The sequence below is a fragment of the Carassius carassius genome, chromosome 32, assembly GCF_963082965.1.
Source record: "Carassius carassius chromosome 32, fCarCar2.1, whole genome shotgun sequence".
Taxonomy (NCBI): Eukaryota; Metazoa; Chordata; class Actinopteri; order Cypriniformes; family Cyprinidae; genus Carassius; species Carassius carassius.
Window position 1 is genome coordinate 17285001 of NC_081786.1, and position 22927 is coordinate 17307927.

Consider the following 22927-nt stretch of genomic DNA (forward strand, 5'->3'; position numbering starts at 1 on the left):
TGGCACCATACTGCTTCCACAGGGCTGTCAAACACGTGCTCTGGGTCATAGCAGATGGCATGATAGCCATATATGGATTTCATAACCATGGTTACAGCCTGGGAAGCGACAAAGTTTATGTAGAGACTTATGACAAAAACAATAGCAGATGATTTCTATTACAATTCTTATTCTATTACAATTCTTATTCATCTATCTATCTATCTATCTATCTATCTATCTATCTATCTATCTATCTATCTATCTGTCTAAATAAATTGTACTCAAAGAAATCAGTTTTTGTCTTAAGGAATTTATTACTTTAGTGTCACATTAAAATTTTGCATATTTTTTTAATTTCCTTTTTTTTTTGCCCATGCTACCTGTCAAAGTTGCACAATACTAAACAAATAAACGTTTAACAAACAAATTAGCAGTGATGAAAGTATCACTATGAAATGCACTGATGGATTGGAAGTCCAATATCTTAACCGTGATCAGCGCAAAACAATATCCATGCAAACAGACAAGTAAAAGAGAATCAGTGACCAGAGTCCTTCGCATTATTGAGAATAAATAAATGATTTACATTCATTAGCTATTGAAAACAAGAATATTGTTGCTACATGAGAGGGCAAAATATTGGTTAAAAACCTGACATATATTGATATGATTCTTAATTCTTAGCCCTTCTTTACAGAAAACAGTGCAGCACATTTGTTCAAAGTGCAGACATTACAAGCAACAAAATATTTCAGACTCAGGCCATCTATTTACAAACCAAAAATTCATTTAAATGATATCTCAGATGAACAGACAATTTTGACATCACTTTGTTTTAATATTCCAAGGAGAGGTATAAGACACATGCCAGCATTTGATGCATATTCCTCCATGTGTTCCCATTATTTCTGCTCTTCCATTTCCTTCTTAATCTCAGCGATGTATGGGTGGTCTTTACCGTGGGCAACATCCATGATTGCAAGAGCCTGTGACAAATTCATCCACAACAATTTGTAAAGCCTAAATGGGCCTAAAAATAGCCATTTGGATTTTAAAAGGGAAACCCACATCTAATACTGCATTATTTTTACCTTCTTTAAAGCTTTAACTCCTTGTGTCCTCTTCTCAAGTCCTAGGTACAATCTTCCAAGTTTCAGGTACATAGAAGCCACATTCAGTGAGTAAGGAGGATAGTGCACACTAGAACAATATGTGGATTGAATACTATTAATAAAGTGGACTGTAAGTTCATTATTATTAAACTTTTAAAATATAAAAAAAATGTAAGACATTTGGAGAGGAAACGCACTGGGGTCAGAATTACCTGTAGGGTTGGATAATTTTCTCGCCATATTTCATTGCTCCATCCCAGTCCTGCATATAGAGACAGACTCCCATTGCCTGATACATCATGTGCAACATGTACACATTGGTTTCGGCAAAGATCGAACCCATTTTCTCCAGGCTTAGTTCACAGATTTCCAACAGTTCACTGGGGGCTACTTAGCAGTTAAGGTACTTCCACAAAACCTGTATACAAGATATAACTAAAGATATACATTTTAACTAACATTTTTTTTTTTTTATTAAGTCTGTTATGCATACAGTAAAACAGTAATATATATGACCTCAGATTTCTGAATGGTAGCGTATTTTGTCTTTAACAAAGTGGAAGCTTGGGCTTTACAAAGGTTAAGCACTATTGATCTTCTGCTGTCTTTTCTTAGACTCAAGCAAATTGTGAACTGTAAAAACACTAGTGTATGTTTTGAGACACAATATATCCCCCAAAGGTTAGTAAGGCTAAGTCAAGACTAAAAATATCCCGCTGCCTCTAGATCACCCCATTATCAAAATATTCAGTATTGCAAATATTTCAAAATTGCATAATAGTGCAGAACTATAAATGTTTACACACACACACAAACAAGAATCCAAAAGAGAAAAGGCAGATGAAGGATATTTTTGTAGTGCTTCGCTCTCCTGAACTCCTCAATGACATTTCTGGCATAAATCACCATCTGCTTGATTTCCTCTTCCTCTGGAGGTGAGCTAAGCTTTTGTCGGATCTCTATTTTGGCTTTGTCCTACAAAAAAAATAAAAAAATAAAGAGAAATAAATAAGAGGCTGTTATTCCACACATATTGACTTGAGTTCTTTAATTAATATTCATTTTTATTCAAACCACTACTACATATTTGGCCTTGCTCAAAAATGCACCCACACACGCACGCACACAGAGATAATCATATGCAACAAACTGAAAATAATGAATTCCTATGCCTTTTTTCACCAGTTGGGTTTCTGAAAACCTGTTTATTACTGGGATAAAATGACACTCACTTTTGATTTAGAGGTGCATTCTTTACAGTCACATGTGAAGAAGTAAGAATCTCTCAAACGTTCAATTCGATCCTCTGTTGGATACAGGAGGTCAATATAACTGTTGAAGATCTATTCAAGAGAAACAAAGAGGACTGTCACACAGTATACGGAAATTAAATTAGTAATGAGATGATTATGCAATACAAAGAATTTTATATTTCACAATGACAATGTGACAATGTTATTGACAATGACTATAATGCTACAGTAAATAATACATAAGAAAGGCTTATTGAATGGCCTAAAGAGCTGTTGCTTTTTTATTGAGCGTATAACTCAAGTTACTCTTTATTCCTGAACAGTGAAATAAGCAGCAATGTTTTTTTGGCGTGGCTCGTCTCACCTCTTCTTCAGGGCTGATGTCCTGCACGGCTCTCACCTCAGCCACTGTACCTTTATAAGTCACAATCACATTTGGGCTGCAGCTGTGGTTCATCAGAGCAACGCTACCACAAACAACAGCAATAAAAACATTAATTACTCTAAAGTACTTAACATATTGAGATCATGGCAATGGTTTTGATTTCTATGAACCTTACTCTGGAAATACAGCAGAACCCAAATGAGACAGCTCCTCATCTTCAATGGTGAAGCCATTACAGTTCACCTATGGTGTAAAAAGGGAGGATTTAGCATGCATTTGCCCGAAACGTCCCCTGCATTAATGTCATGGACACACAGACTTGGAACCTTCCATGAAAGGACCATAAGGAGTGGAGTGAAAAAAATTTCATGTTGGATTTTTCAAAACGCTTAATACTTTCGTTCTTCCATGAAGCATCTAATGAAATACTAGACTGAAAGACAGTCAAGAGTAACCGTTCACTTTGATCATTTGATCTTTTTTACATACAGTGAAAGTAATAGTCATTCTCTTTAACGTTTACCCAAAATGGAGAGTTCTGTGATCAATTACTCGACTTTGATCGCTTTCTTCAGTTGAACATAAAAGAATATATTGTTTAATTACCACTGGCACTGAAAACAATGAGATATTTTTCAAAATATCGCTCTCTTAATTTCCATAGATAAAGCCAGTTATACAGTCTTTACCGGATGACTAAATGATGCCAATATAAATTTTTTGGGGTGACATTTTGGAAAAACAAAAAATATATTATTTGGTATGCATTCATAACTTAAATAATAAATAGAATATAAAACAAATAAATATTATATATATATATATATATATATATATATATATATATATATATATATACATATAACATACTTAGTCTGCATGATTTCAATAGCAATATAAAATAAAGCAGCAATGTGATTATTTTAATTAGGCTTTTTATTCAGTAGCAAAAAAGTGAGCCAGTTTCAAATGGTTTATTTCATGATTTAATGCATTGTTTCATTGGCACATACCCATAAAATGATAATTCCTCTATATTAATTTAGTAAAGTTCCAAAGTTATACAGAAATGAAAATCAGTCCGCTTTACCTGAGCGAAGAGTTCTGTAAGTGCTGCATTATCAGGAAAATCGAGATGTCGGGAGTAAAAGTGGTGTAGTGCAGCAATGTCTGTATCGTTCATCTCATTCTTCTCATTATCTAGCTTGTCCAGATCTGACAAACAGTCACAGAAAAGGCAATTAACATTTCATATTCAAAAAGGCTTTACATTATCCAAATTAAGCCATAACTTGGATAGAATAATAATATGTAACTGAATTTCAGGGCAAAAGCAGAAATAGCTCTCAATGTGAAACACAGACGAAGGCTTGAAGTCCTACTTCAGACATCATATCTGAGACAGCCAACAGAGCAGCTGCTAAGGGTCATTAAACAGGTGTGGAAAGTCACTGGCTTTACTCACTTCAACCCCTCATTTACCGGGCCCACTCATCGTTTTAATCATACACTAGATTTAATTATATCGCATGGAATAGATCTTACTGATATAGATATCGTACCTCAAAGTTATGATGTAACAGACCATTTCCTTGTATCGTGCATGCTGCATATGACTGATATTAACTATATGGCTCAGCGTTACCGTCTGGGCAGAACTATTGTTCCAGCCACCAAAGACAGATTCGCAAATAACCTACCTGATTTATCTCAACTGCTATTTGTACCCCAAAATACACATGAACTAGACGAAATGACTGGCAACATGGGCACTATTTTCTCTAATACATTAGAAGCTATTGTCCCCATCAAATTAAAAAAGGTTAGAGAAAAACATACTGTGCCATGGTATAAGAGCAATACTCACTCACTCAAGAAAGAAACTCGTAGTCTTGAGCGCAAATGGAGAAAAACTAACTTGGAAGTTTTTATAATTGCGTGGAAAAACAGTATGTCCAGTTATAGACGGGCCCTAAAAACTGCCAGGGCCCAGCATATTCACAATCTCATTGAAAATAACCAAAACAATCCAAGGTTTTTATTTAGCACAGTGGCTAAATTAACAAATAACCAGACGCCACCTGATTCAAATATTCCACCAACTTTAATAGTAATGATTTTATGAACTTCTTCACTGATAAAATAGATAACATTAGAAATACAATAGTGAATGTAGATTCTACAGCGTCTAACACTTCAGTTTCATCCATCGCACCCAAAGATAAACTGCAATGCTTTACAACTATATGACAGGAAGAGCTAAATAAACTTATCACTGTATCTAAACCAACAACATGTTTATTAGATCCTGTACCCACTAAATTACTGAAAGAGTTGTTACCTGTAGCCGAAGAACTGCTTCTCATTATTATTAACTCGTCCCAAAACCATTTAAGCTGGCGGTTATTAAGCATCTTATTAAGAAACCAAAACTAGATCCTAGAGAACTGGCAAATTATAGGCCTATTTCAAATCTTCCATTTATGTCTAAAATTTTAGAAAAAGTTGTGTCAGCTCAATTGAGCTCCTTCCTGCAAAAAAATAACTGTATGAAGAATTTCAGGTTTCAGGCCCCACAATAGCAAAGAAACTGCACTTGTTAAAATTACAAATGACCTGCTCATGACCATGACCATCTCATTGCTAGTTTTATTTGATCTTAGTAAGGGCTGGGACAACGCGTCGAGGTCATCGATGACGTCGACGCAAAAAATATGTCGACGCAAAATATGCGCATCGATTCGTCGACCTGTTTTTATTTCTCTAAAAAACGTTTGCAAAACGTTATGTGCCTTATGTGCGCTGAATATACGCGATGGCCGGATCAACATTCTGTCCAACGTTATATAACCAATCCAGGGGTTTTTCTGCATTGATCTTTTTTTTTTGCGGCTGTCAAAGCCTTATTTGATCGGTGAGTGATGTACAATAGAATGACTGTGCTGCGCCTGACAGGGCGCATACGAGAGAGAGCCCGGCTGTGCGCGCGCACTCACAGTCTTCAAACAACACGACCGCTTCTTGCTCTCTCTCTCTCCCTCGTGCATATTAATCAAAATCATTAAACACGATAGAAAAAGGGCGAAACACCCAAGTTTCACACAGTCTTCAAACTACACGAGCGCTGTCGCTGCCTCTCTCTCTCTCTCTCTCTCTCCCTCCCTCCCTCCCTCCCTCGTGCATATTAACCAAAATCATTAGACACGATAGAAAAAGGGCGGAACGCCAAAGTTTCACGTGGAGCATTCTGAGATTTTTTTTTTCTACATGACAGGCTGCTGGCTCCCACTGTTAATTTTTATTTTTCGGAAAAGCACTCTCTGTATTAGCTTAAAGCCCTAAAGTTTACATTGGTTACTGTATTCCTTCAATTGCTCTAAACAAGTATTTTGGGTGAACTTTTTTATTGAATGCTAGACATCAAGTTGTTGTTATTTTCATCTGAAAGAAGAATTTTTATTTCAGTAAGCTATGTGTTTTCAAGGCTTCAAGGTTTTATTGAATGCTATCTCTATACAAGTGCAAAGTAATGCATTCTTAGTCAGTCTTTTATTTTGTAATTTTAAGAGCAATAAACATATATTGCAATGTTAAGGAATTCATGTTTTTTTCATTCAGATATGTAAATCAACATGTATAAATTGTTAGTAGTCAATTAATGGGGAGATAATCGAAATCGAATCGGTTTAAAAAGATTAATCGTTAGATTAAGCGATGCATTGAAAAAATAATCGCTAGATTAATCGTTTAAAAAATAATCGTTTATCCCAGCCCTAATCTTAGTGCTGCGTTCGACCATAGATCATGACATACTTATAGATCAATTACAAAACTATACAGGTATTCAAGGGCAGGCTCTAAGATGGTTACATCCTACCTGTCCGATCGCTAATTTAATTAGTAATTGTTTATTTAAATGGGGAGTCATCTCATTTATGACCAGTAAAATATGGAGTACCACAAGGATCTGTCCTAGGTCCCCTTCTATTTTCAATATACATGATGTCCCTTGGTAATATTATTAGAAAATACGGCATTAGTTTCCACTGTTATGCTGATGACAGTCAGCTATATATCTCAACGAGACCAGATGAAACTTCTAAATTATCTAAGCTTACAGAGTGTGTTAAAAATGTAAAAGAATGGAATGACCAATAATTTTCTCCTATTAAATTTGGATAAGACAGAGAGATTAATTATTGGACCAAAAAACAGTACACAGTATCTAGTAGACTACAGTTTGTAAATAGACGGATGTACTGTTACTTCCTCTACAGTCAAAAATCTGGGTGTTAAATTAAGACAGCAACTTGTCTTTTGAAAACCATATTTCCCATGTTACAAAAACTGCATTCTTCCATCTTAGAAACACTGCCAAGCTACGAAATATGTTACCGGTTTCTGATGCAGAAAAGCTAGTTCATGCATTCATGACCTCTAGGGCTGTCACTTTTTATTCGATATTCGAATATGCATTCGAACATGACGTGAAATATCTGTAATCGAACTATAAATAAAACATCAGGTTTTTAAAATGCCATGTGTAGCGCATATTTTACAGTCTATGATTAGACCGTTTGTTTTTTATTTTGTTCTTTGCCATCTTATCCAGTAGAGGGCACTCTAGACGTATTGTAGCGTAGGCCCATGACCAAATCAAGCGAATAATAGCTAGTAGCCAGGCACGTCTGTGTGCTCCGAACGTGTGTTCTCCACTGCGGGGAACATTGTAAATAAAAAGAGAACCGCACTTAAAGGGTTAGTTCACCCACATAGCAAAATTATGTAATTAATAACTTACCTTCATGTTGTTCCAAACCCGTAAGACCTCCGTTTATCTTTGGAACACAGTTTAAGATATTTTAGATTTAGTCGGAGAGCTCTCAGTCCCTCCATTGAAGCTGTGTGTACAGTGTACTGTCCATGTCCAGAAAGGTAAGAAAAACATCATCAAAGTAGTCCATGTGACATCAGAGGGTCAGTTAGAATTTTTTGAAGCATCGAAAATACATTTTGGTCCAAAAATAGCAAAAACGACGACTTTACTCAGCATTGTCTTGTGAGAGAGAGTTCAAAACAAAGCAGTCTGGATATCCGGTTCGCGAACGAATTATTCGATGTAACCGGATCTTTTTGAACCAGTTCACCAAATCGAACTGAATCATTTTAAACGGTTAGCATCTCTAATACGCATGAATCCACAAATGACTTAAGCAATTAACTTTTTTAATGTGGCTGACACTCCCTCTGAGTTCAAACAAACCAATATCCCGGAGTAATTCATGTACTCTAACAGTACACTGACTGAACTGCTGTGAAGAGAGAACTGAAGATGAACACCGAGCCGAGCCAGATAACGAACAATAGACTGACTCGTTCACGAGTCAAGAACCGGTTGCATCGGTTTTCGGATCACCAGTAGTTCTTTCGGACAGTTTGATTCAATAAACGGGTTGAAGAAAACGGTTCACCGGTTCTTTTGCGCTCGACGTAATGGCATCATTTGTGATGATTGCCCTTGATTCAAGCCTTCGGTTTACCCACGCTCATAACACTAGCACAGAATCAATCACCAAAAGAATCCGTTCGGTTCAGGCGCTCTGTGTGTCAGTCTGCTTCACGCTGAATCACACATGCGCAGTATCATCAGCTCCTCGGTTCTCGAATCAGACGCGTCTGACAGAAACGGTTCTTGACTGGAGAATGAGTCAGAAAAGATCCGGTTACATCGAATGATTCATTTGCGAACCGGATATCCAGACTGCTTGTTTTGAACTCTCTCTCACAACAGACACGGAAGAGAAGACAATGCTCAATAAAGTCATCGTTTTTGCTTTTTTTGGACCAAAATGTATTTTCGATGCTTCAAGAAATTCTAACTGACCCTCTGATGTCACATGGACTACTTTGATGATGTTTTTCTTACCTTTCTGGACATGGACAGTATACCGTGCACACAGTTTCAATGGAGGGACTGAGAGCTCTCGGACTAAATCTAAAATATCTTAAACTGTGTTCCAAAGATAAACTGAGGTCTTACGGGTTTGGAACAACATGAGGGTAAGTTATTAATTACATAATTTTGCTATCTGGGTGAACTAACCCTTTAATCCCCGGGAACACATGATAGGTAAAAAATTATAGCCTGAATGCACTGTAAGTCGCTTTGGATAAAAGCATCTGCTAAATGCATACATTTAATTTAATTTTAATTTAATTTAATCCAGATCAAGTTGATAGACTGGTGTTTCTTGCAAACAATATTAAGAAATGATTTAGGCTAGGCTATATGCCTTACTCCTGCTGCTGTTTAAGTTGTCACGTTATTGTTTGTGCTTGTTCTGAATCGTTTTTATTTTTTTCATTTAGCCTAATGTGAGATATGCATAGTGGCACTTCATATAAGTTGATATTCTAAGTTGATAACCTGCTGTTTTAAACATTAAGTAAAAAAATAATAATAATCCAGATAGTCCTGTTTATGACTCACTGTTAATACATTTGTGAATGAATCTCCATTAGGCTACGGTGTTTTGTTTTTTTTATGAGTGGGGGGGGGGGGGGGGGTCACGTAGATATTCTAATATATTCGAATACATTGCATGATATTCAATATACGTTCAAATTTGATTTTTCTCAAAAGTGACAGCCCTAATGACCTCTAGACCGGACTATTGTAATGCACTTCTAGGTGGTTGTCCTGCATCTTCAATAAACAAGCTACAGGTAGTCCAAAATGCAGCAGCTATAGTCCTTACCAGGTGAAGAAAATATGATCATATTACCCCAATTTTACAGTCTCTAAATGGTTTAGCTCCTGCGTACCTAACTAGTCTTAAACCACGTTACAATGAATCACGCTCCCTAAGGTCACAAAATGCTGGAATTTTTGTAGTTCCTAGGATAGCAAAGTCCACTAAAGGAGGTAGAGCTTTTGGCTCCCAAACTCTGGAATAGCCTTCCTGATAATGTTCAGGGTTCAGACACACTCTCTCTGTTTAAATCTAGATTAAAAACACATCTCTTTCGCCAAGCATTCGAATAATGTATCTCATAAATTGTGACTGCAGTTGCATCTGATCAAATGAGCATTCTTATCCTTTAGCTTGGGTTAAACTAATTAATTTTACTTTGTTGGAACAGCAGCTATGCTAATGATGTCTCTATTTGTTTCTCTGTTTTGCCATGGGATGTAACTAGGATTTACACAAGCTCCATTCTTGATCCAGAACACCTGAGAAGAGATGATGCTGAACCCCTTTAGAGGACCCCAGATGATGCTAACCCTGAATCAACAAACAGAACTAACAAATATTGCTACAAGTGTGAATGCATCATATAATAATTGCTGTTAATAATGTTCATCGTCTGGCTGACTACGTCTTGTATTAATTTTTCTGAAAAATCCTGTCATTTGCACACAAACTGACAGTCACCATTTATATGTGTCTACTAAATATTGTAGAAACGTAATTTTCTGTAAAGTTTCTTTGTAATGATTTGTACCGTAAAAAGCACTATACAAACAAACTTGAACTGAATTGAATTTAAGCAAAAGCCTTTGCATTTCTAAAATCTTATAAGGATAATGTTTTGCTCACTCAGAGAACCACCAGACACTCACGTGCTTCTAATTCTTTAAGAGTCAACACTCTTTCTGAAGGAGTCCTTTCTGTTTGGCACTTCTGAAAAACAAGAAAATGTTTAAAAGTTAGATTTGACGTGAGCCTTGCAAACGGTCAAACATGCAAAACAAATACTTGTTTCAGTGTGATAAGACACAACAGTTGTCCGACCAACTGTCTAACGGAGTTTGCTGTGACACAAAGCGCCATGTGTCGGCTGAGTGAGTCACAGGGAGAGCTGCCGGGGCTGATGCATTCAGGAAAAAGACAGCCATGAAAAACACATGGTAGCATCATATGTGCCAGAGCAGCACTGAAAATGAAAATCTAAATCTAAACTTAGACAAAATCATCAGCTGCATGCTGGATTGTATCAATTCTTAAAGACTGAAAATTACTACTGGTGACCTTTTCAAAAAAAGAAAACCAATGTGTGTTTTCACACCTGTGAAGATTAATCATCTGCACAATGTAACAGGTGCAGCCGGAAGATCTGAGTTTATTTATACTCCCTTTCTGCATGTGTCTGAAACCCGATAAATGCTGCCTTCATAGGCAACATACAGAGGTAGGAAGCCAACAAGGCACATCTAAATCCAGTGTTTGGGTAACATCCTGTTGTCTGAAATTTTGAAGATGAGTGAATAGATGTGTGCTTTCTATTAGATTTCTATTGCAAATAAATGCTTTTCTTTTGAATGTTCTATTCATCAATGAACCCTGAAAAATGCATCATGGGATCCAAGAAATATTAAGCAGTGCAGGTGTCTTCCAAGTGTCAATATTATAAATACTTTGTGTTTCTTGAGCACAATGGTAGCATAAGAATGATTTCTGAAGGCATGTGAAGCTGAAGACTTGAGTAATAGTTGCTGTCAATACAGCTATTCCATCAGAGAAATGAATGACATTTTAAAATACATTAAAATAGAAAAGTGTGTAATAGTACAAATCATATATGTGGTGATTATATTCCTCAGTGATTCGTTTTTGAGCAAGCTGCCTCTTCTCTGACCTCTTTAGTACAGATACTTTTTTTTTCAACACATTCAGATAAAATATTACCATCTTTCATGTAAAGCTGCAGGATCTGAAGACATTGCTGACTTAAAACTCTATATAAACTACAGAAGCAGCACTTCAAAATGACTCACGTAATTGACAAGTGAGGATTGTGACTGCACTAGACCTCTCTTACCTCTCTTGAACTGTAGTACTCGTGATTAGAGCGGCTGTAGCTAGACATTATTACGGCAGACCAGCCGGAGAGCTGCCTCCTCAACACAGTTACACAGCCAAAAAACCTTTTAAGTTCTGACAGGAAGTAAAGTTCTAGCAGAGACTCAAATGGAATTACTACCTTTTAGTAAATTTACTGTAAACGTCCAACTAGGGACAGTGTGTTAGTCAGCAAAATATTAATTAATTAAGTGTAATAATAATAGCGTTTAATACAACCCGAATTCCGGAAAAGTTGGGACGTTTTTAAATTTTTTATAAAATGAAAACTAAAAGACTTTCAAATCACATGAGCCAATATTTTATTCACAATAGAACATAGATAACATAGCAAATGTTTAAACTGAGAAAGTTTACAATTTTATGCACAAAATGAGCTCATTTCAATTTTGATTTCTGCTACAGGTCTCAAAATAGTTGGGACGGGGCATGTTTACCATGGTGTAGCATCTCCTTTTCTTTTCAAAACAGTTTGAAGACGTCTGGGCATTGAGGCTATGAGTTGCTGGAGTTTTGCTGTTGGAATTTGGTCCCATTCTTGCCTTATATAGATTTCCAGCTGCTGAAGAGTTCGTGGTCGTCTTTGACGTATTTTTCGTTTAATGATGCGCCAAATGTTCTCTATAGGTGAAAGATCTGGACTGCAGGCAGGCCAGGTTAGCACCCGGACTCTTCTACGACGAAGCCATGCTGTTGTTATAGCTGCAGTATGTGGTTTTGCATTGTCCTGCTGAAATAAACAAGGCCTTCCCTGAAATAGACGTTGTTTGGAGGGAAGCATATGTTGCTCTAAAACCTTTATATACCTTTCAGCATTCACAGAGCCTTCCAAAACATGCAAGCTGCCCATACCGTATGCACTTATGCACCCCCATACCATCAGAGATGCTGGCTTTTGAACTGAACGCTGATAACATGCTGGAAGGTCTCCCTCCTCTTTAGCCCGGAGGACACGGCGTCCATGATTTCCAACAAGAATTTCAAATTTGGACTCGTCTGACCATAAAACACTATTCCACTTTGAAATAGTCCATTTTAAATGAGCCTTGGCCCACAGGACACGACGGCGCTTCTGGACCATGTTCACATATGGCTTCCTTTTTGCATGATAGAGCTTTAGTTGGCATCTGCTGATGGCACGGCGGATTGTGTTTACCGACAGTGGTTTCTGAAAGTATTCCTGGGCCCATTTAGTAATGTCATTGACACAATCATGCCGATGAGTGATGCAGTGTCGTCTGAGAGCCCGAAGACCACGGGCATCCAATAAAGGTCTCCGGCCTTGTCCCTTACGCACAGAGATTTCTCCAGTTTCTCTGAATCTTTTGATGATGTTATGCTCTGTAGATGATGAGATTTGCAAAGCCTTTGCAATTTGACGTTGAGGAACATTGTTTTTAAAGTTTTCCACAATTTTTTTACGCAGTCTTTCACAGATTGGAGAGCCTCTGCCCATCTTTACTTCTGCGAGACTCTGCTTCTCTAAGACAAAGCTTTTATAGCTAATCATGTTACAGACCTGATATCAATTAACTTAATTAATCACTAGATGTTCTCCCAGCTGAATCTTTTCAAAACTGCTTGCTTTTTTAGCCATTTGTTGCCCCCGTGCCAACTTTTTTGAGACCTGTAGCAGGCATTAAATTTTAAATGAGCTAATTAAGTGGATAAAAGTGTAAAATTTCTCAGTTTAAACATTTGCTACGTTATCTATGTTCTATTGTGAATAAAATATTGGCTCATGTGATTTGAAATTCCTTTAGTTTTCATTTTATTAAAATTTAAAAAACGTCCCAACTTTTCCGGAATTCGGGTTGTAAATGTGCATGTGACTTTAAAGCAGTGTCATTGCTGTTACCGAAAGCTATTAATATTGTTTTTGTTAATTGAAGTTTAAATAAAAAAAGAAACAATGTAAAAAAATAGTTACATTAAAATGAGAAATGTTGCTTTGAAAACTATCTAAAATAAAATGTTTAATTTGAAGCGTTAACTAAAAGCGTTAACTAAAAATAATAAATTAAAGCTAAATAAATAAATAAATAAATACACACACACACACACACACACACACACACACACACACACACAAGAAATAATAAAAATGACAAAAGCCCAACAAAATTACTAAAGCTTGAACTAAAAATACAATTATTATTATTATTCTTTATTTTTTTTTTTTAATTCTGGACCCCACTGACTTTCATTGTATGGGCGAAAACAGTATTTTTCAAAATCTGTTATTTTGAGTTCAGTATTTATTTTTTGGGGGGTGATCTATCCAATTATGAAAACAGAGTTATACTGTTATCCCAAAAAAGTAGGTCGTCCTCACCTGTTTCAGAATTATTCTGGCGACTAGTCGCACAGTTTCTGATGGACACCAGTTTTCTCCATATGCGCACATGGCCGAGCACTCCAGCTTGTGCATGGGCCAGTCTTCTCTCTGAGGGAAGGACAAGGACATGTTTATTTTCACACAAATATAGCATTATTTGTTCACACTTTATTTTAAGGTCCAATTCTCGCTATTAATAAACCATTAACTACGACTTTTTCCTCAAACTCCTAATTTATGGCTTATTAATAGATAGTAGGTAGCCGTTAAGTTTAGGGACTGGCTAGGATTAGGGATGCAGAATATGGTCATGCAGAATATGTGCTTTATAAGTACTAATAAACAGCCAATATGTTTATAATAGGCATGCTAATAAGCAACTAGTTAATAGTGAGAATGGGTCCTTACACTAAAGTGTTATTGCATATTTTTATATTGCATCACCAGATTATAACATATACTCCCACGAACAAAATAACACACTCAGAGCTCAGTAAAAAAACGTATAAAGGGTCAAAGCTCTTGTTTTTGAGATGATATGCTTCTGATATAACCAATCGCATGTCGGCTCGCTTCCGTTTGATGAGTCATGCTTTCAAATTGAATGGAGCTTCAAGGCGAATATGAGAATTCCGGAGAGATAAGACTTTGAATTAGTCTCAGGCTGCCTCACAGGCTACTGGGCAACGATTAAACTAAATCCTGTGGGTTCTGGCATGTGTTTGAGATGGATTGTCATAGCAACAGTGTGACCAGAACACCTTCCAGCTCAATTCAGGAATAGAGCAACAACCAAGTCCCTTTAAATAAACAGGCTACGCAGACTTGCTTAAGATCACAGATTGCTTTTTAAATTTAAGTGGACAAAAGGGTGTATTTTTCAGCAATAAAATACTCTTCCCTTGCCAATGACAACCATTTGTAGCTTCCTTTCCAAGGAGTGTTAAGACTGTGGTGCTATCAAAACATTTCACAGTTTATTTGAACACTGTGGTCAGACATGTCAAAATCAATGGTGCAATTTTGGGGTGAGACTTCATGGAAGTAATTTATGCAGACAATGGGGCATAATAGTTGGGATGACAAAACAAATACAGGTGCTTCTCAATAAATATGTTGTGAAAAAGTTCCTTTTGTTTCAGGTATTCAACTCAAATTGTGAAACTCGGGTATTGAATAAATTCAATGCACACAGACTGAAGTAATTTAAGTCTTTGGTTCTTTTAATTGTGATGATTTGGCTCATATTTAACAAAAACCCACCAATTCACTATCTCAACAAATTAGATGACATGCCAATCAACTAATCAAATCAAAACACCCGCAAAGGTTTCCTGAGCCTTCAAAATGGTCAAAATGGTCTTTCAGTTTGGTTCACTAGGCTACACATTCATGGGGAAGACTGCTGATCTGACAGTTGTCTAGAAGAAAATTATTGACACCCCTTCACAAGCAGGGTAAGCCACAAACATTCATTGCCAAAGAAGCTGGCTGTTAACAGAGTGCTGTATCCAAGCATGTTGTTAACAGAAAGTTGAGTGGAAAGGAAAAAGTGTGGAGAAAAAAAAGATGCACAACCAATCGAGAGAACTGCAGCCTTATGAGGATTGTCAAGCAAAATCGATTAAAGAACTGTAGTGAACTTCACAAGGAATGGACTGAGGCAGGGATCAAGGCATCAAGAGCCACGACACACAGACGTGTCAAGGAATTTGGATACAGTTGTCATATTGCTCGTGTTAAGCCACTCCTGAGGCATCTTACCTGGGCTAAGAAGAAGAAATGGCCTGTTGCCCAGGGTCCAAAGTCCTCTTTTCAAATGAGAGCCCTTTTTTTGTATTAAATTTGGAAAACAAAGTCCTAGAGTCTGGAGGAATGGTGGAGAAGTTCATAGCCCAAGTTGCTTGAAGTCCAGTGTTAAGTTTCCACAGTCTGTGATGATTAGGGGTGCAATAACATCTGCTGGAGTTGGTCCATTGTGTTTTTTGAAAACCAAAGTCACTGCACCCGTTTACCAAGAAATTTAGGAGCACTTCATGCTTCCTTCTGCTGACCAGCTTTCTGAATATGCTGATTTCATTTTCCAGCCTGATTTGGCACCTGCCCACACTGACAAAAGCACCAAAAGTTGATTAAATGACCATGGTGTTGGTGTGTTTGACTGGCCAGCAAACTCACCAGACCTGAACCTCATAGCGAATCTATGGGGTATTGTCAAGAGGAAAATGAGAAACAAGAGACCAAACAATGCAGATGAGCTGAAGGCCACTGTCAAAAAGAAACCTGGGATTTCATACCACCTCAGCAGTGCCACAAACTGATCACCTCCATACCACGCTGAATTGAGGCAGTAATTAAAGCAATAGGAGCCCCTAACATGTATTGAGTTCATGTACAGTAAATGTTCATACTTTCCAGAAGGCCAACAATTCACTAAATGTTTTTTTTATTGGTCTTATGAAGTATTCTAATTTGTTGAGATTGTGATTTGGTGAGTTTTTGTTAAATGTGAGCCTAAATACACAAGTTGTACAATTTGAGTTGAATTACTGCAATAAATTAACTTTTTCATGACATCCTAATTCATTGAGAAGCACCTGTATGCTCTACATTTACTCCTTGGAGAAGCTGGTGATAACGTAATCGAATGGTTCAATCTATCAATTCAAAGGGATAGTTTACCCAAACATTTTAATTCTGTCATTAATTACTCACCCTCATGTCGTTCCAAACCCATTAGACCGTCTTTCATTTTTTTTGGAAAAAAAATTAAAGGGGTCAAATGATGCTACATGCACTTTTACAAGTTGTCTGAACTGAAATGAACTTGGCAGTGTGTGTACACAACCACACTATAATGATAAAAATCCACCCAGCGTTTTTTTTTTTAAATCTGATCAAATATTTACCCTTTTTTTTTTAAAACGAGCAGATCACAGATGCCTGTCTGTGTGACGAAACAAAAACAGGCCCCTCCCATGATCGTTTGATTGACATTAGTGTTTCAGAACAGACTGGACTGGCATCTTACCATAGACCCGTCCTGAGGGACTGTCATCAGTCCACCATTGTTTCACCCGCTGGAGCAAATGTAGACTAGTCTAGAATGACTCCTATGCAAATGAGGTGTTCTGTTATTGGATGTAATAATGTAATAAAAATTGCAGTCATCATTTACTCCTGACATCTGAGCCGCTAAAGATGCAGTAGACTACGTTTGTTTTTGAAGAGAATGAGCCTCCAAACTACATAAATGCATCCATGCTCACGCTAATCATTCGTGATTCAGTTTCACCTAAAGAAAAAGTGAGTTTAAGGTTTTTTTTTTATGAATCTTTGCAAATCACCTTTCCTAATAATGTGGTAGTTAGCAAAATTTCAAGATGAATGCGGCTAAAGTAAACAGTCCCTCAGAGAGCAGCTCAGAAGAGAGGGGCGGGGTCAGCAGAGTTCATTAACGTTGAAAGGAAAATCCTACAAAACTGTATGCTCTGAAAAGAGCTGTTTTTGACAGGGTAAAAAAGTTTTTTTTACAATACCGTTGAGATTTTTTTAACCAAACTATGTTACAGACCTTTATTAATACCCTAAAGAATCATATCAATTTGTGGAAAATGGGCATCCTATGACCCCTTTAAGACATTTTTGATGAAAACCAAGAGCTTTTTGACCCTGCAGAAACAGCAACGCAACTTACACTTTTAAGGCCCAGAAAAGTAGTAAGGACATTGTTAAAATAGCCCATGTGACATCAATGGTTCAAACCTAATTCTATGAAGCTGTTTGAAAACAAAAATAACGACTCTTTAGTCTCTCTCTTTTGAAATCTTAGATTACCGAAGATAACCCGGTGCAGTGCATCAGGGTTAAGTTGATAAAGCACACAAAAAGTATTCTCATATCTTCATAATATTACGATGGAACCACTTTATTTGATCAGTGTCCTAACTATCTTTTTGGGCCATGATCATGTAAGTTACACTGACGTTTATGCAGTTTATTAAATGCTCTTGGTTTATCTTAATTTGTATTCTGAAGATGAATGAATGTCTACGGGATTGGAACGACATGTTAATTAAGCAATTAATGACAGATTTTCATTTCTGGGCAAACTATCCCTTTAAGGTCTTGTGTAGTGAAAAGCTGTGTGTTTGTTAGAAACAAATCAATCATTCAGGTGTTTTAACTTTAAAATTGCCTCTGGATTAAAAAAAAAAAGTCTAATCCATAAAAACGCTGCCTCCAGCGTAGAAGTCCATCTGCTGTTGTCCGCTCAAATCAAAATCCACTGTTTTTGAATTGTTTTTGCTTGTAAACAGTGCTTGATCTGTGGATATTTCTCTCCTGATTCAGGCAAGATATCTTTTTCAATGAAGAAAGCAATATTATGGATAGAGGACAATATAAGCTCAAAGTAATGGTTTGAAGTTGTTTTAATGTTTTAATAATGTATTTATTTCAAACAAAGTTATTCGCTTCACAAGACATTGTGTGAATTACTTGTGGATTACTTTAAGTTTTTAATCAGCTGTTTGGACTCATTCTGAAGGCATCCATTAACTGCAGAGGGGATCAATTGATGAGCAAGTGATGTAATGCTACATTTTTCCAAATCTCTTTCAATGAACAAACAAACTCATATACATCTTGGAGGTCTAACGGTGAGTAAATTTTAATTTTTGAATGACCCATTTCTTTAACAATGCTCATCTATGTAACTTTGTAACTCCAGACATAAAAACAAGTACCCATAAATGCTGGACAAGCCTGAACAAAAGCAGAGAACAGCTGTATGATGATGGATGGGCGGATTCTAATGCCACAACCTGTACAATGCACAAAACAGCAGGGATGAGACAAAAGGGCCTTGTGGTAGAGTGCAAATGGATTATTGATGATCTTTATTTTCAGTGCTGAATTTTCGACTCTGCTGTGCTCACCAGCAAAGATCATTACAGAGCTGTCACTCTGGCTGTGGTCTCCATAGACCACTATCCCTGTTGCTCATCCTGGAGGAACTCATGAATGAGGAAATGAGTCAACTGTGCTTTCTTATACAACGTTTATGAGATAAAATAAATATTTCAAAGCCTTTCAGAATGGAAAAAAGTCAATATGAGAATTATTGCCTTGATTGGAGATGCATTACCATTCAAAAGTTTGAAAGTCTCTTAAGCTAAATGCTATAATTTATTTGATTAAACAAGCAAAAACAGTAATTTTGTGAAATACTACCGGTAGCTTAAATTAATGTATTATTTGTTAATATAGCTTAAACGACATATTCCTTCAATAACAGAGCAAAATTTTCTGCTACCATTATCCCAGTCTTCACACAACATAGGACTAATCCTTCGGAAATCATTCTAATATGCTGATTTTGCTCAAAAAGCTTTTCTAATTAGTCTATTTATAAATTAATTTAATGCAAACTTGCCGTTCTTCAATTATGCCACCCTTGCAGACTATGTTGTCTAAATCAAACCATATAAACTATTTACTATAGATGCAAATTACTGCATTTATATCAAAACGGTTCAGCTGCCCCTACGACCCTACATAGAATAATTGCTTTAAAGAATGGCTGGATCAAAATTGGTCTGCAGGTGTGACTCCAGGTAAAGAGAGTCCATTATCTATGAAGCTCATTCTGAGACTGCGCTACTCTGACTCATACGCAGGAAAAGCACTTCAGCTATCTTCGCTCCAGTGGGACCATCCTCGCAATTAGAGCACTGCAGTGTAAGTACTAAGCTCTGGGAAAAAAATATCTGATATATGCTGTCATAGCAAAATTAATTTTACAGAAACGGATCATTATGGCTGTGGCTTCTGATTGGTCAATACAGCATTCCAGTGTTACATTCCATGATATAATAACATCCATAGCAGATCATAATTCATGTTGCAAAGCAATGTGTTCTTAATGTGTTCCTTTTTGTCAGCTTGGCATGGAAAAGAGCGGCTTGAGGATTCTTCAAAGAATGTCTCTTTTTGTGTTCCACGGTATATGAACAAGTAAATAATGACAGAATTATTATATTTGTGTAATAGTCAATGGAGCAAATCCACACAGAGACTATGATTTCGTTTTCTTCATCAAAGATCATAAACACAGACTTACCTGACACTCTACATTGCAATAATAGGCCTGTTTACATTTTCCACACTTCGACAGCCCTTCTCTCCTGTAAATGAAATAACAAATAGTTGAACTGGTCAGATGATTCTCAATTCACGTTTCAGCATAACACTATTTCCCTCTATGTTGAAGGGATTGTTCAGCCAAAAATGAATTTCTGTCATAATTTATTCACCCTTACGTCTTTCCAAACCCCTAACACTTTCATTATTCTGTGGAACACAAAAGGAGATGATAGAATGACAGCCAAGGTCACCATTCACTTTCCTTGAATCTTATTTCCATACAATAAAAATTAGCCGAGTCTGTCATTCCCCTTAAAATTCACTTACAAATTCTGTCATCATCACCATTCACCCTGATATTGTTCCAAACCTGCATGACTTTCTTCTGCTGAACACAAAAGAAGATATTCTGAAGGATGTTGGCAACCCATTTTGGTGTCCATTGACAAATAACAGATATTTCTCAAAATATCTTCTTTTATGTGCAACAGAAGTCATACAGTTCTTAGAGGGCGGGTAAATGGTGGCACAATATTCATTTTAGCTAAACTATCCCTTATACGCTTGGATTAAACAACCTGATTCATATTAATATCTTTATAAACATCTCAAAGCATACATATTTGGTAGTATGGACTTTCAATGGAGGAAAAGATATTCATTAAAATTATCTTAATTTGTGTTTCGATCTTCTGGATTTATCGAAGTTAGTATAGATCCATCAAACAACTCTCCAGAAAACATTTACTGACTGGAAATAAAGATTTGACTGAACATTCATCCACAGCACTCACTGGCCGTGTTGGACGTGTATACAAAGTGGGTCACCCTTCCCATTGCACGACCCAGCAGCATTTAAACAGCAGTGCAAACAGAAAAGCATGTGCCAGCCATCTTTAACAGGGATCAACCCCGAAGTGAATGCAGATTACGTGCGTGTCAAATATGTCATTATCAAAACAAATTTGATTGCGAACTATTATAAAAGTTAATACATTTTACTATGCTGCTTTGCGTGCATGCATTGTCAAAATAAACATCCTTAAATAACACGCCATGAGCTTCTAGTCTCGTGCACAAAGACACAAGTGTCAGACGTGGACTTATGAAAAGCGCTGACCTGGTAAAGCAGCATTCGCAGTGTCCGCCTCTCTCATTCACAGTCAGCACGTAAGTATACGCCGGACAGGCGAACACTAGATCACCAACTTTGAAATGCTTTGTGGCTTTGAGTCCCCGGCCTTTACCGGGGCTCAGAAACCTTTCGGTGCCCTCAATCCCCTCGGTTTTCATCGCTCTTGACCTTTTACTCGCGTGTCACACTTCCTTGCTCTCGCCAGAAAGCGGTGTCTCGGTCTCAGTGGGTTTTGTTTGTGACTGCGGCAAGTGTAGTGACGCCACTGCCACACCACATGTTGGGCGAAACGACTCTCTGAACAACGAGCTGCACCAGCAGAGACGGGGCTTACGGCGGAGTCACACACGCCCAGCGGTCCTAAAGCCCGTCCGCGAGCCAGAGTCCACTTGCGACCTCGCTATTTGGCATCATGGCGCCATCGCGTGCTCATCAGGAGGCATGGCGATTGTGAAATAATCCGGTCGATCTCGTAAAATTTCTCCAAAAATCACAACAGCTGCGCCAGAAAGCAAAGGCAGTCGAATGGCATGGAAAACATTTGTGACCCTGGACCACAAAACCAGTCATAAGGGTCGATTTTTGAGATTTATAAATAATAAATAAAGTGAATATAAAGCTTTCCATTGATGTATGGGTTGGTAAGATATGAGAATTTGGATTCTGAGGGTGCAAAAAAAAAAAAAACAACCTTAACAATATGGAGAAAATAGTCTTTAAAGTTGTTCAAATTAAGTCATTAGCAATGCATAGGACCTACTTATCAAATATTTTAATTTACAAAATATCTTCCATGGAACATTTACTCAATATCAAAAACCAAAACTTAACCAAAACCAAAACTTAAGCAACAAACATTAAGAAATGTTTAGAAATGTACATAAATAAAAAGTTGCTGTTCTTCCATTATCATTTGTTTTTACACAGAAGTCATTATATTTACATACATCTATTATATTTATAACTACGCACCACTATTATGATTATGTATTTAATTTTTTGTCAGTGTGTATTGATGACAATTTTTATTAATGAAATAATGTGTGGCATTTGCATGAAAATAAATGAAGAACACAAGACAGGATTGTGGGACATATCAGTGAGTGCTGCAAACCCGAACAACAGATTAAATAATCTTTTAGTTTGATGTTACGGAAATGAGTCCACGCTTTGGTGCTTTTCTACATCCAAATACAGCCTTTGAAAACTATATTTGTTGGACGCAGCCTTTGAAAACTATATTTGTTGGTGAGTGTTAATGTGAAACCAATGACTCTGAAAAGTGACCGGTTGCAATTTTTTCATATTTAACTCTTTTGAAAAGACACTTGTGCTAATTTCGCTCTCTCTTTCTCTTTTCATAAACTCATATCTCAGTCATCAATAAAGAAAATGACATCAAGGGACTTGTACTTACAGGACCTCAATGTATTGAACATAAAATAATAGTCTGATATATTTTAATAGAACAGTTAATTGAATATAGGCTAACAGAAAACAGTTTGCACAAGTTTTATCATAGGCATATTTGATATACAGAATATCATGCTTTTATGGCCCATTTGACATAAGCCTACTTAAATTATAGTGCTCACACCTGAGGATAAATCTTTAGTGGTCATGTAGTTTTATATGATTGGTTTACAAATGTTCATAGATAAATAAAATAATAACTAGCATGATCTAAAAATGAACAATATATTGTAGTTGA

General features: G+C 36.8%; 1 protein-coding gene across 1 annotated transcript; it reads right to left on the bottom strand.

Moving 5' to 3' along the window:
- Positions 1-799: 799 nt before the first annotated feature.
- LOC132112881 (N-lysine methyltransferase SMYD2-A) lies at positions 800-21599 on the bottom strand. The gene is made up of 12 exons (XM_059520590.1): positions 21202-21599; positions 20059-20122; positions 13932-14042; positions 10357-10417; positions 3823-3947; positions 2908-2975; positions 2712-2814; positions 2327-2437; positions 1945-2069; positions 1307-1480; positions 1074-1182; positions 800-968 (listed from the first exon to the last, which is right to left on the bottom strand). The coding sequence occupies exons 1-12, from the start codon at positions 21372-21374 to the stop codon at positions 885-887; spliced, it is 1308 nt and encodes a 435-aa protein (XP_059376573.1). The 5' UTR covers positions 21375-21599; the 3' UTR covers positions 800-884.
- Positions 21600-22927: the final 1328 nt, after the last annotated feature.

What these genes read in the sequence shown, in the direction of transcription:
- LOC132112881 (XM_059520590.1), bottom strand. Translation starts at nt 21,374, where the DNA reads ATGAAAACCGAGGGGATTGAGGGCACCGAAAGGTTTCTGAGCCCCGGT. An exon ending in CCAGAATAATTCTGAAACAG is followed by an intron (nt 10,418 to 13,931) that starts GTGAGGACGACC and finishes CTTGTTTTTCAG; the next exon opens with AAGTGCCAAACAGAAAGGAC. An exon ending in GAGTTAAAGCTTTAAAGAAG is followed by an intron (nt 969 to 1,073) that starts GTAAAAATAATG and finishes AATTTGTCACAG; the next exon opens with GCTCTTGCAATCATGGATGT.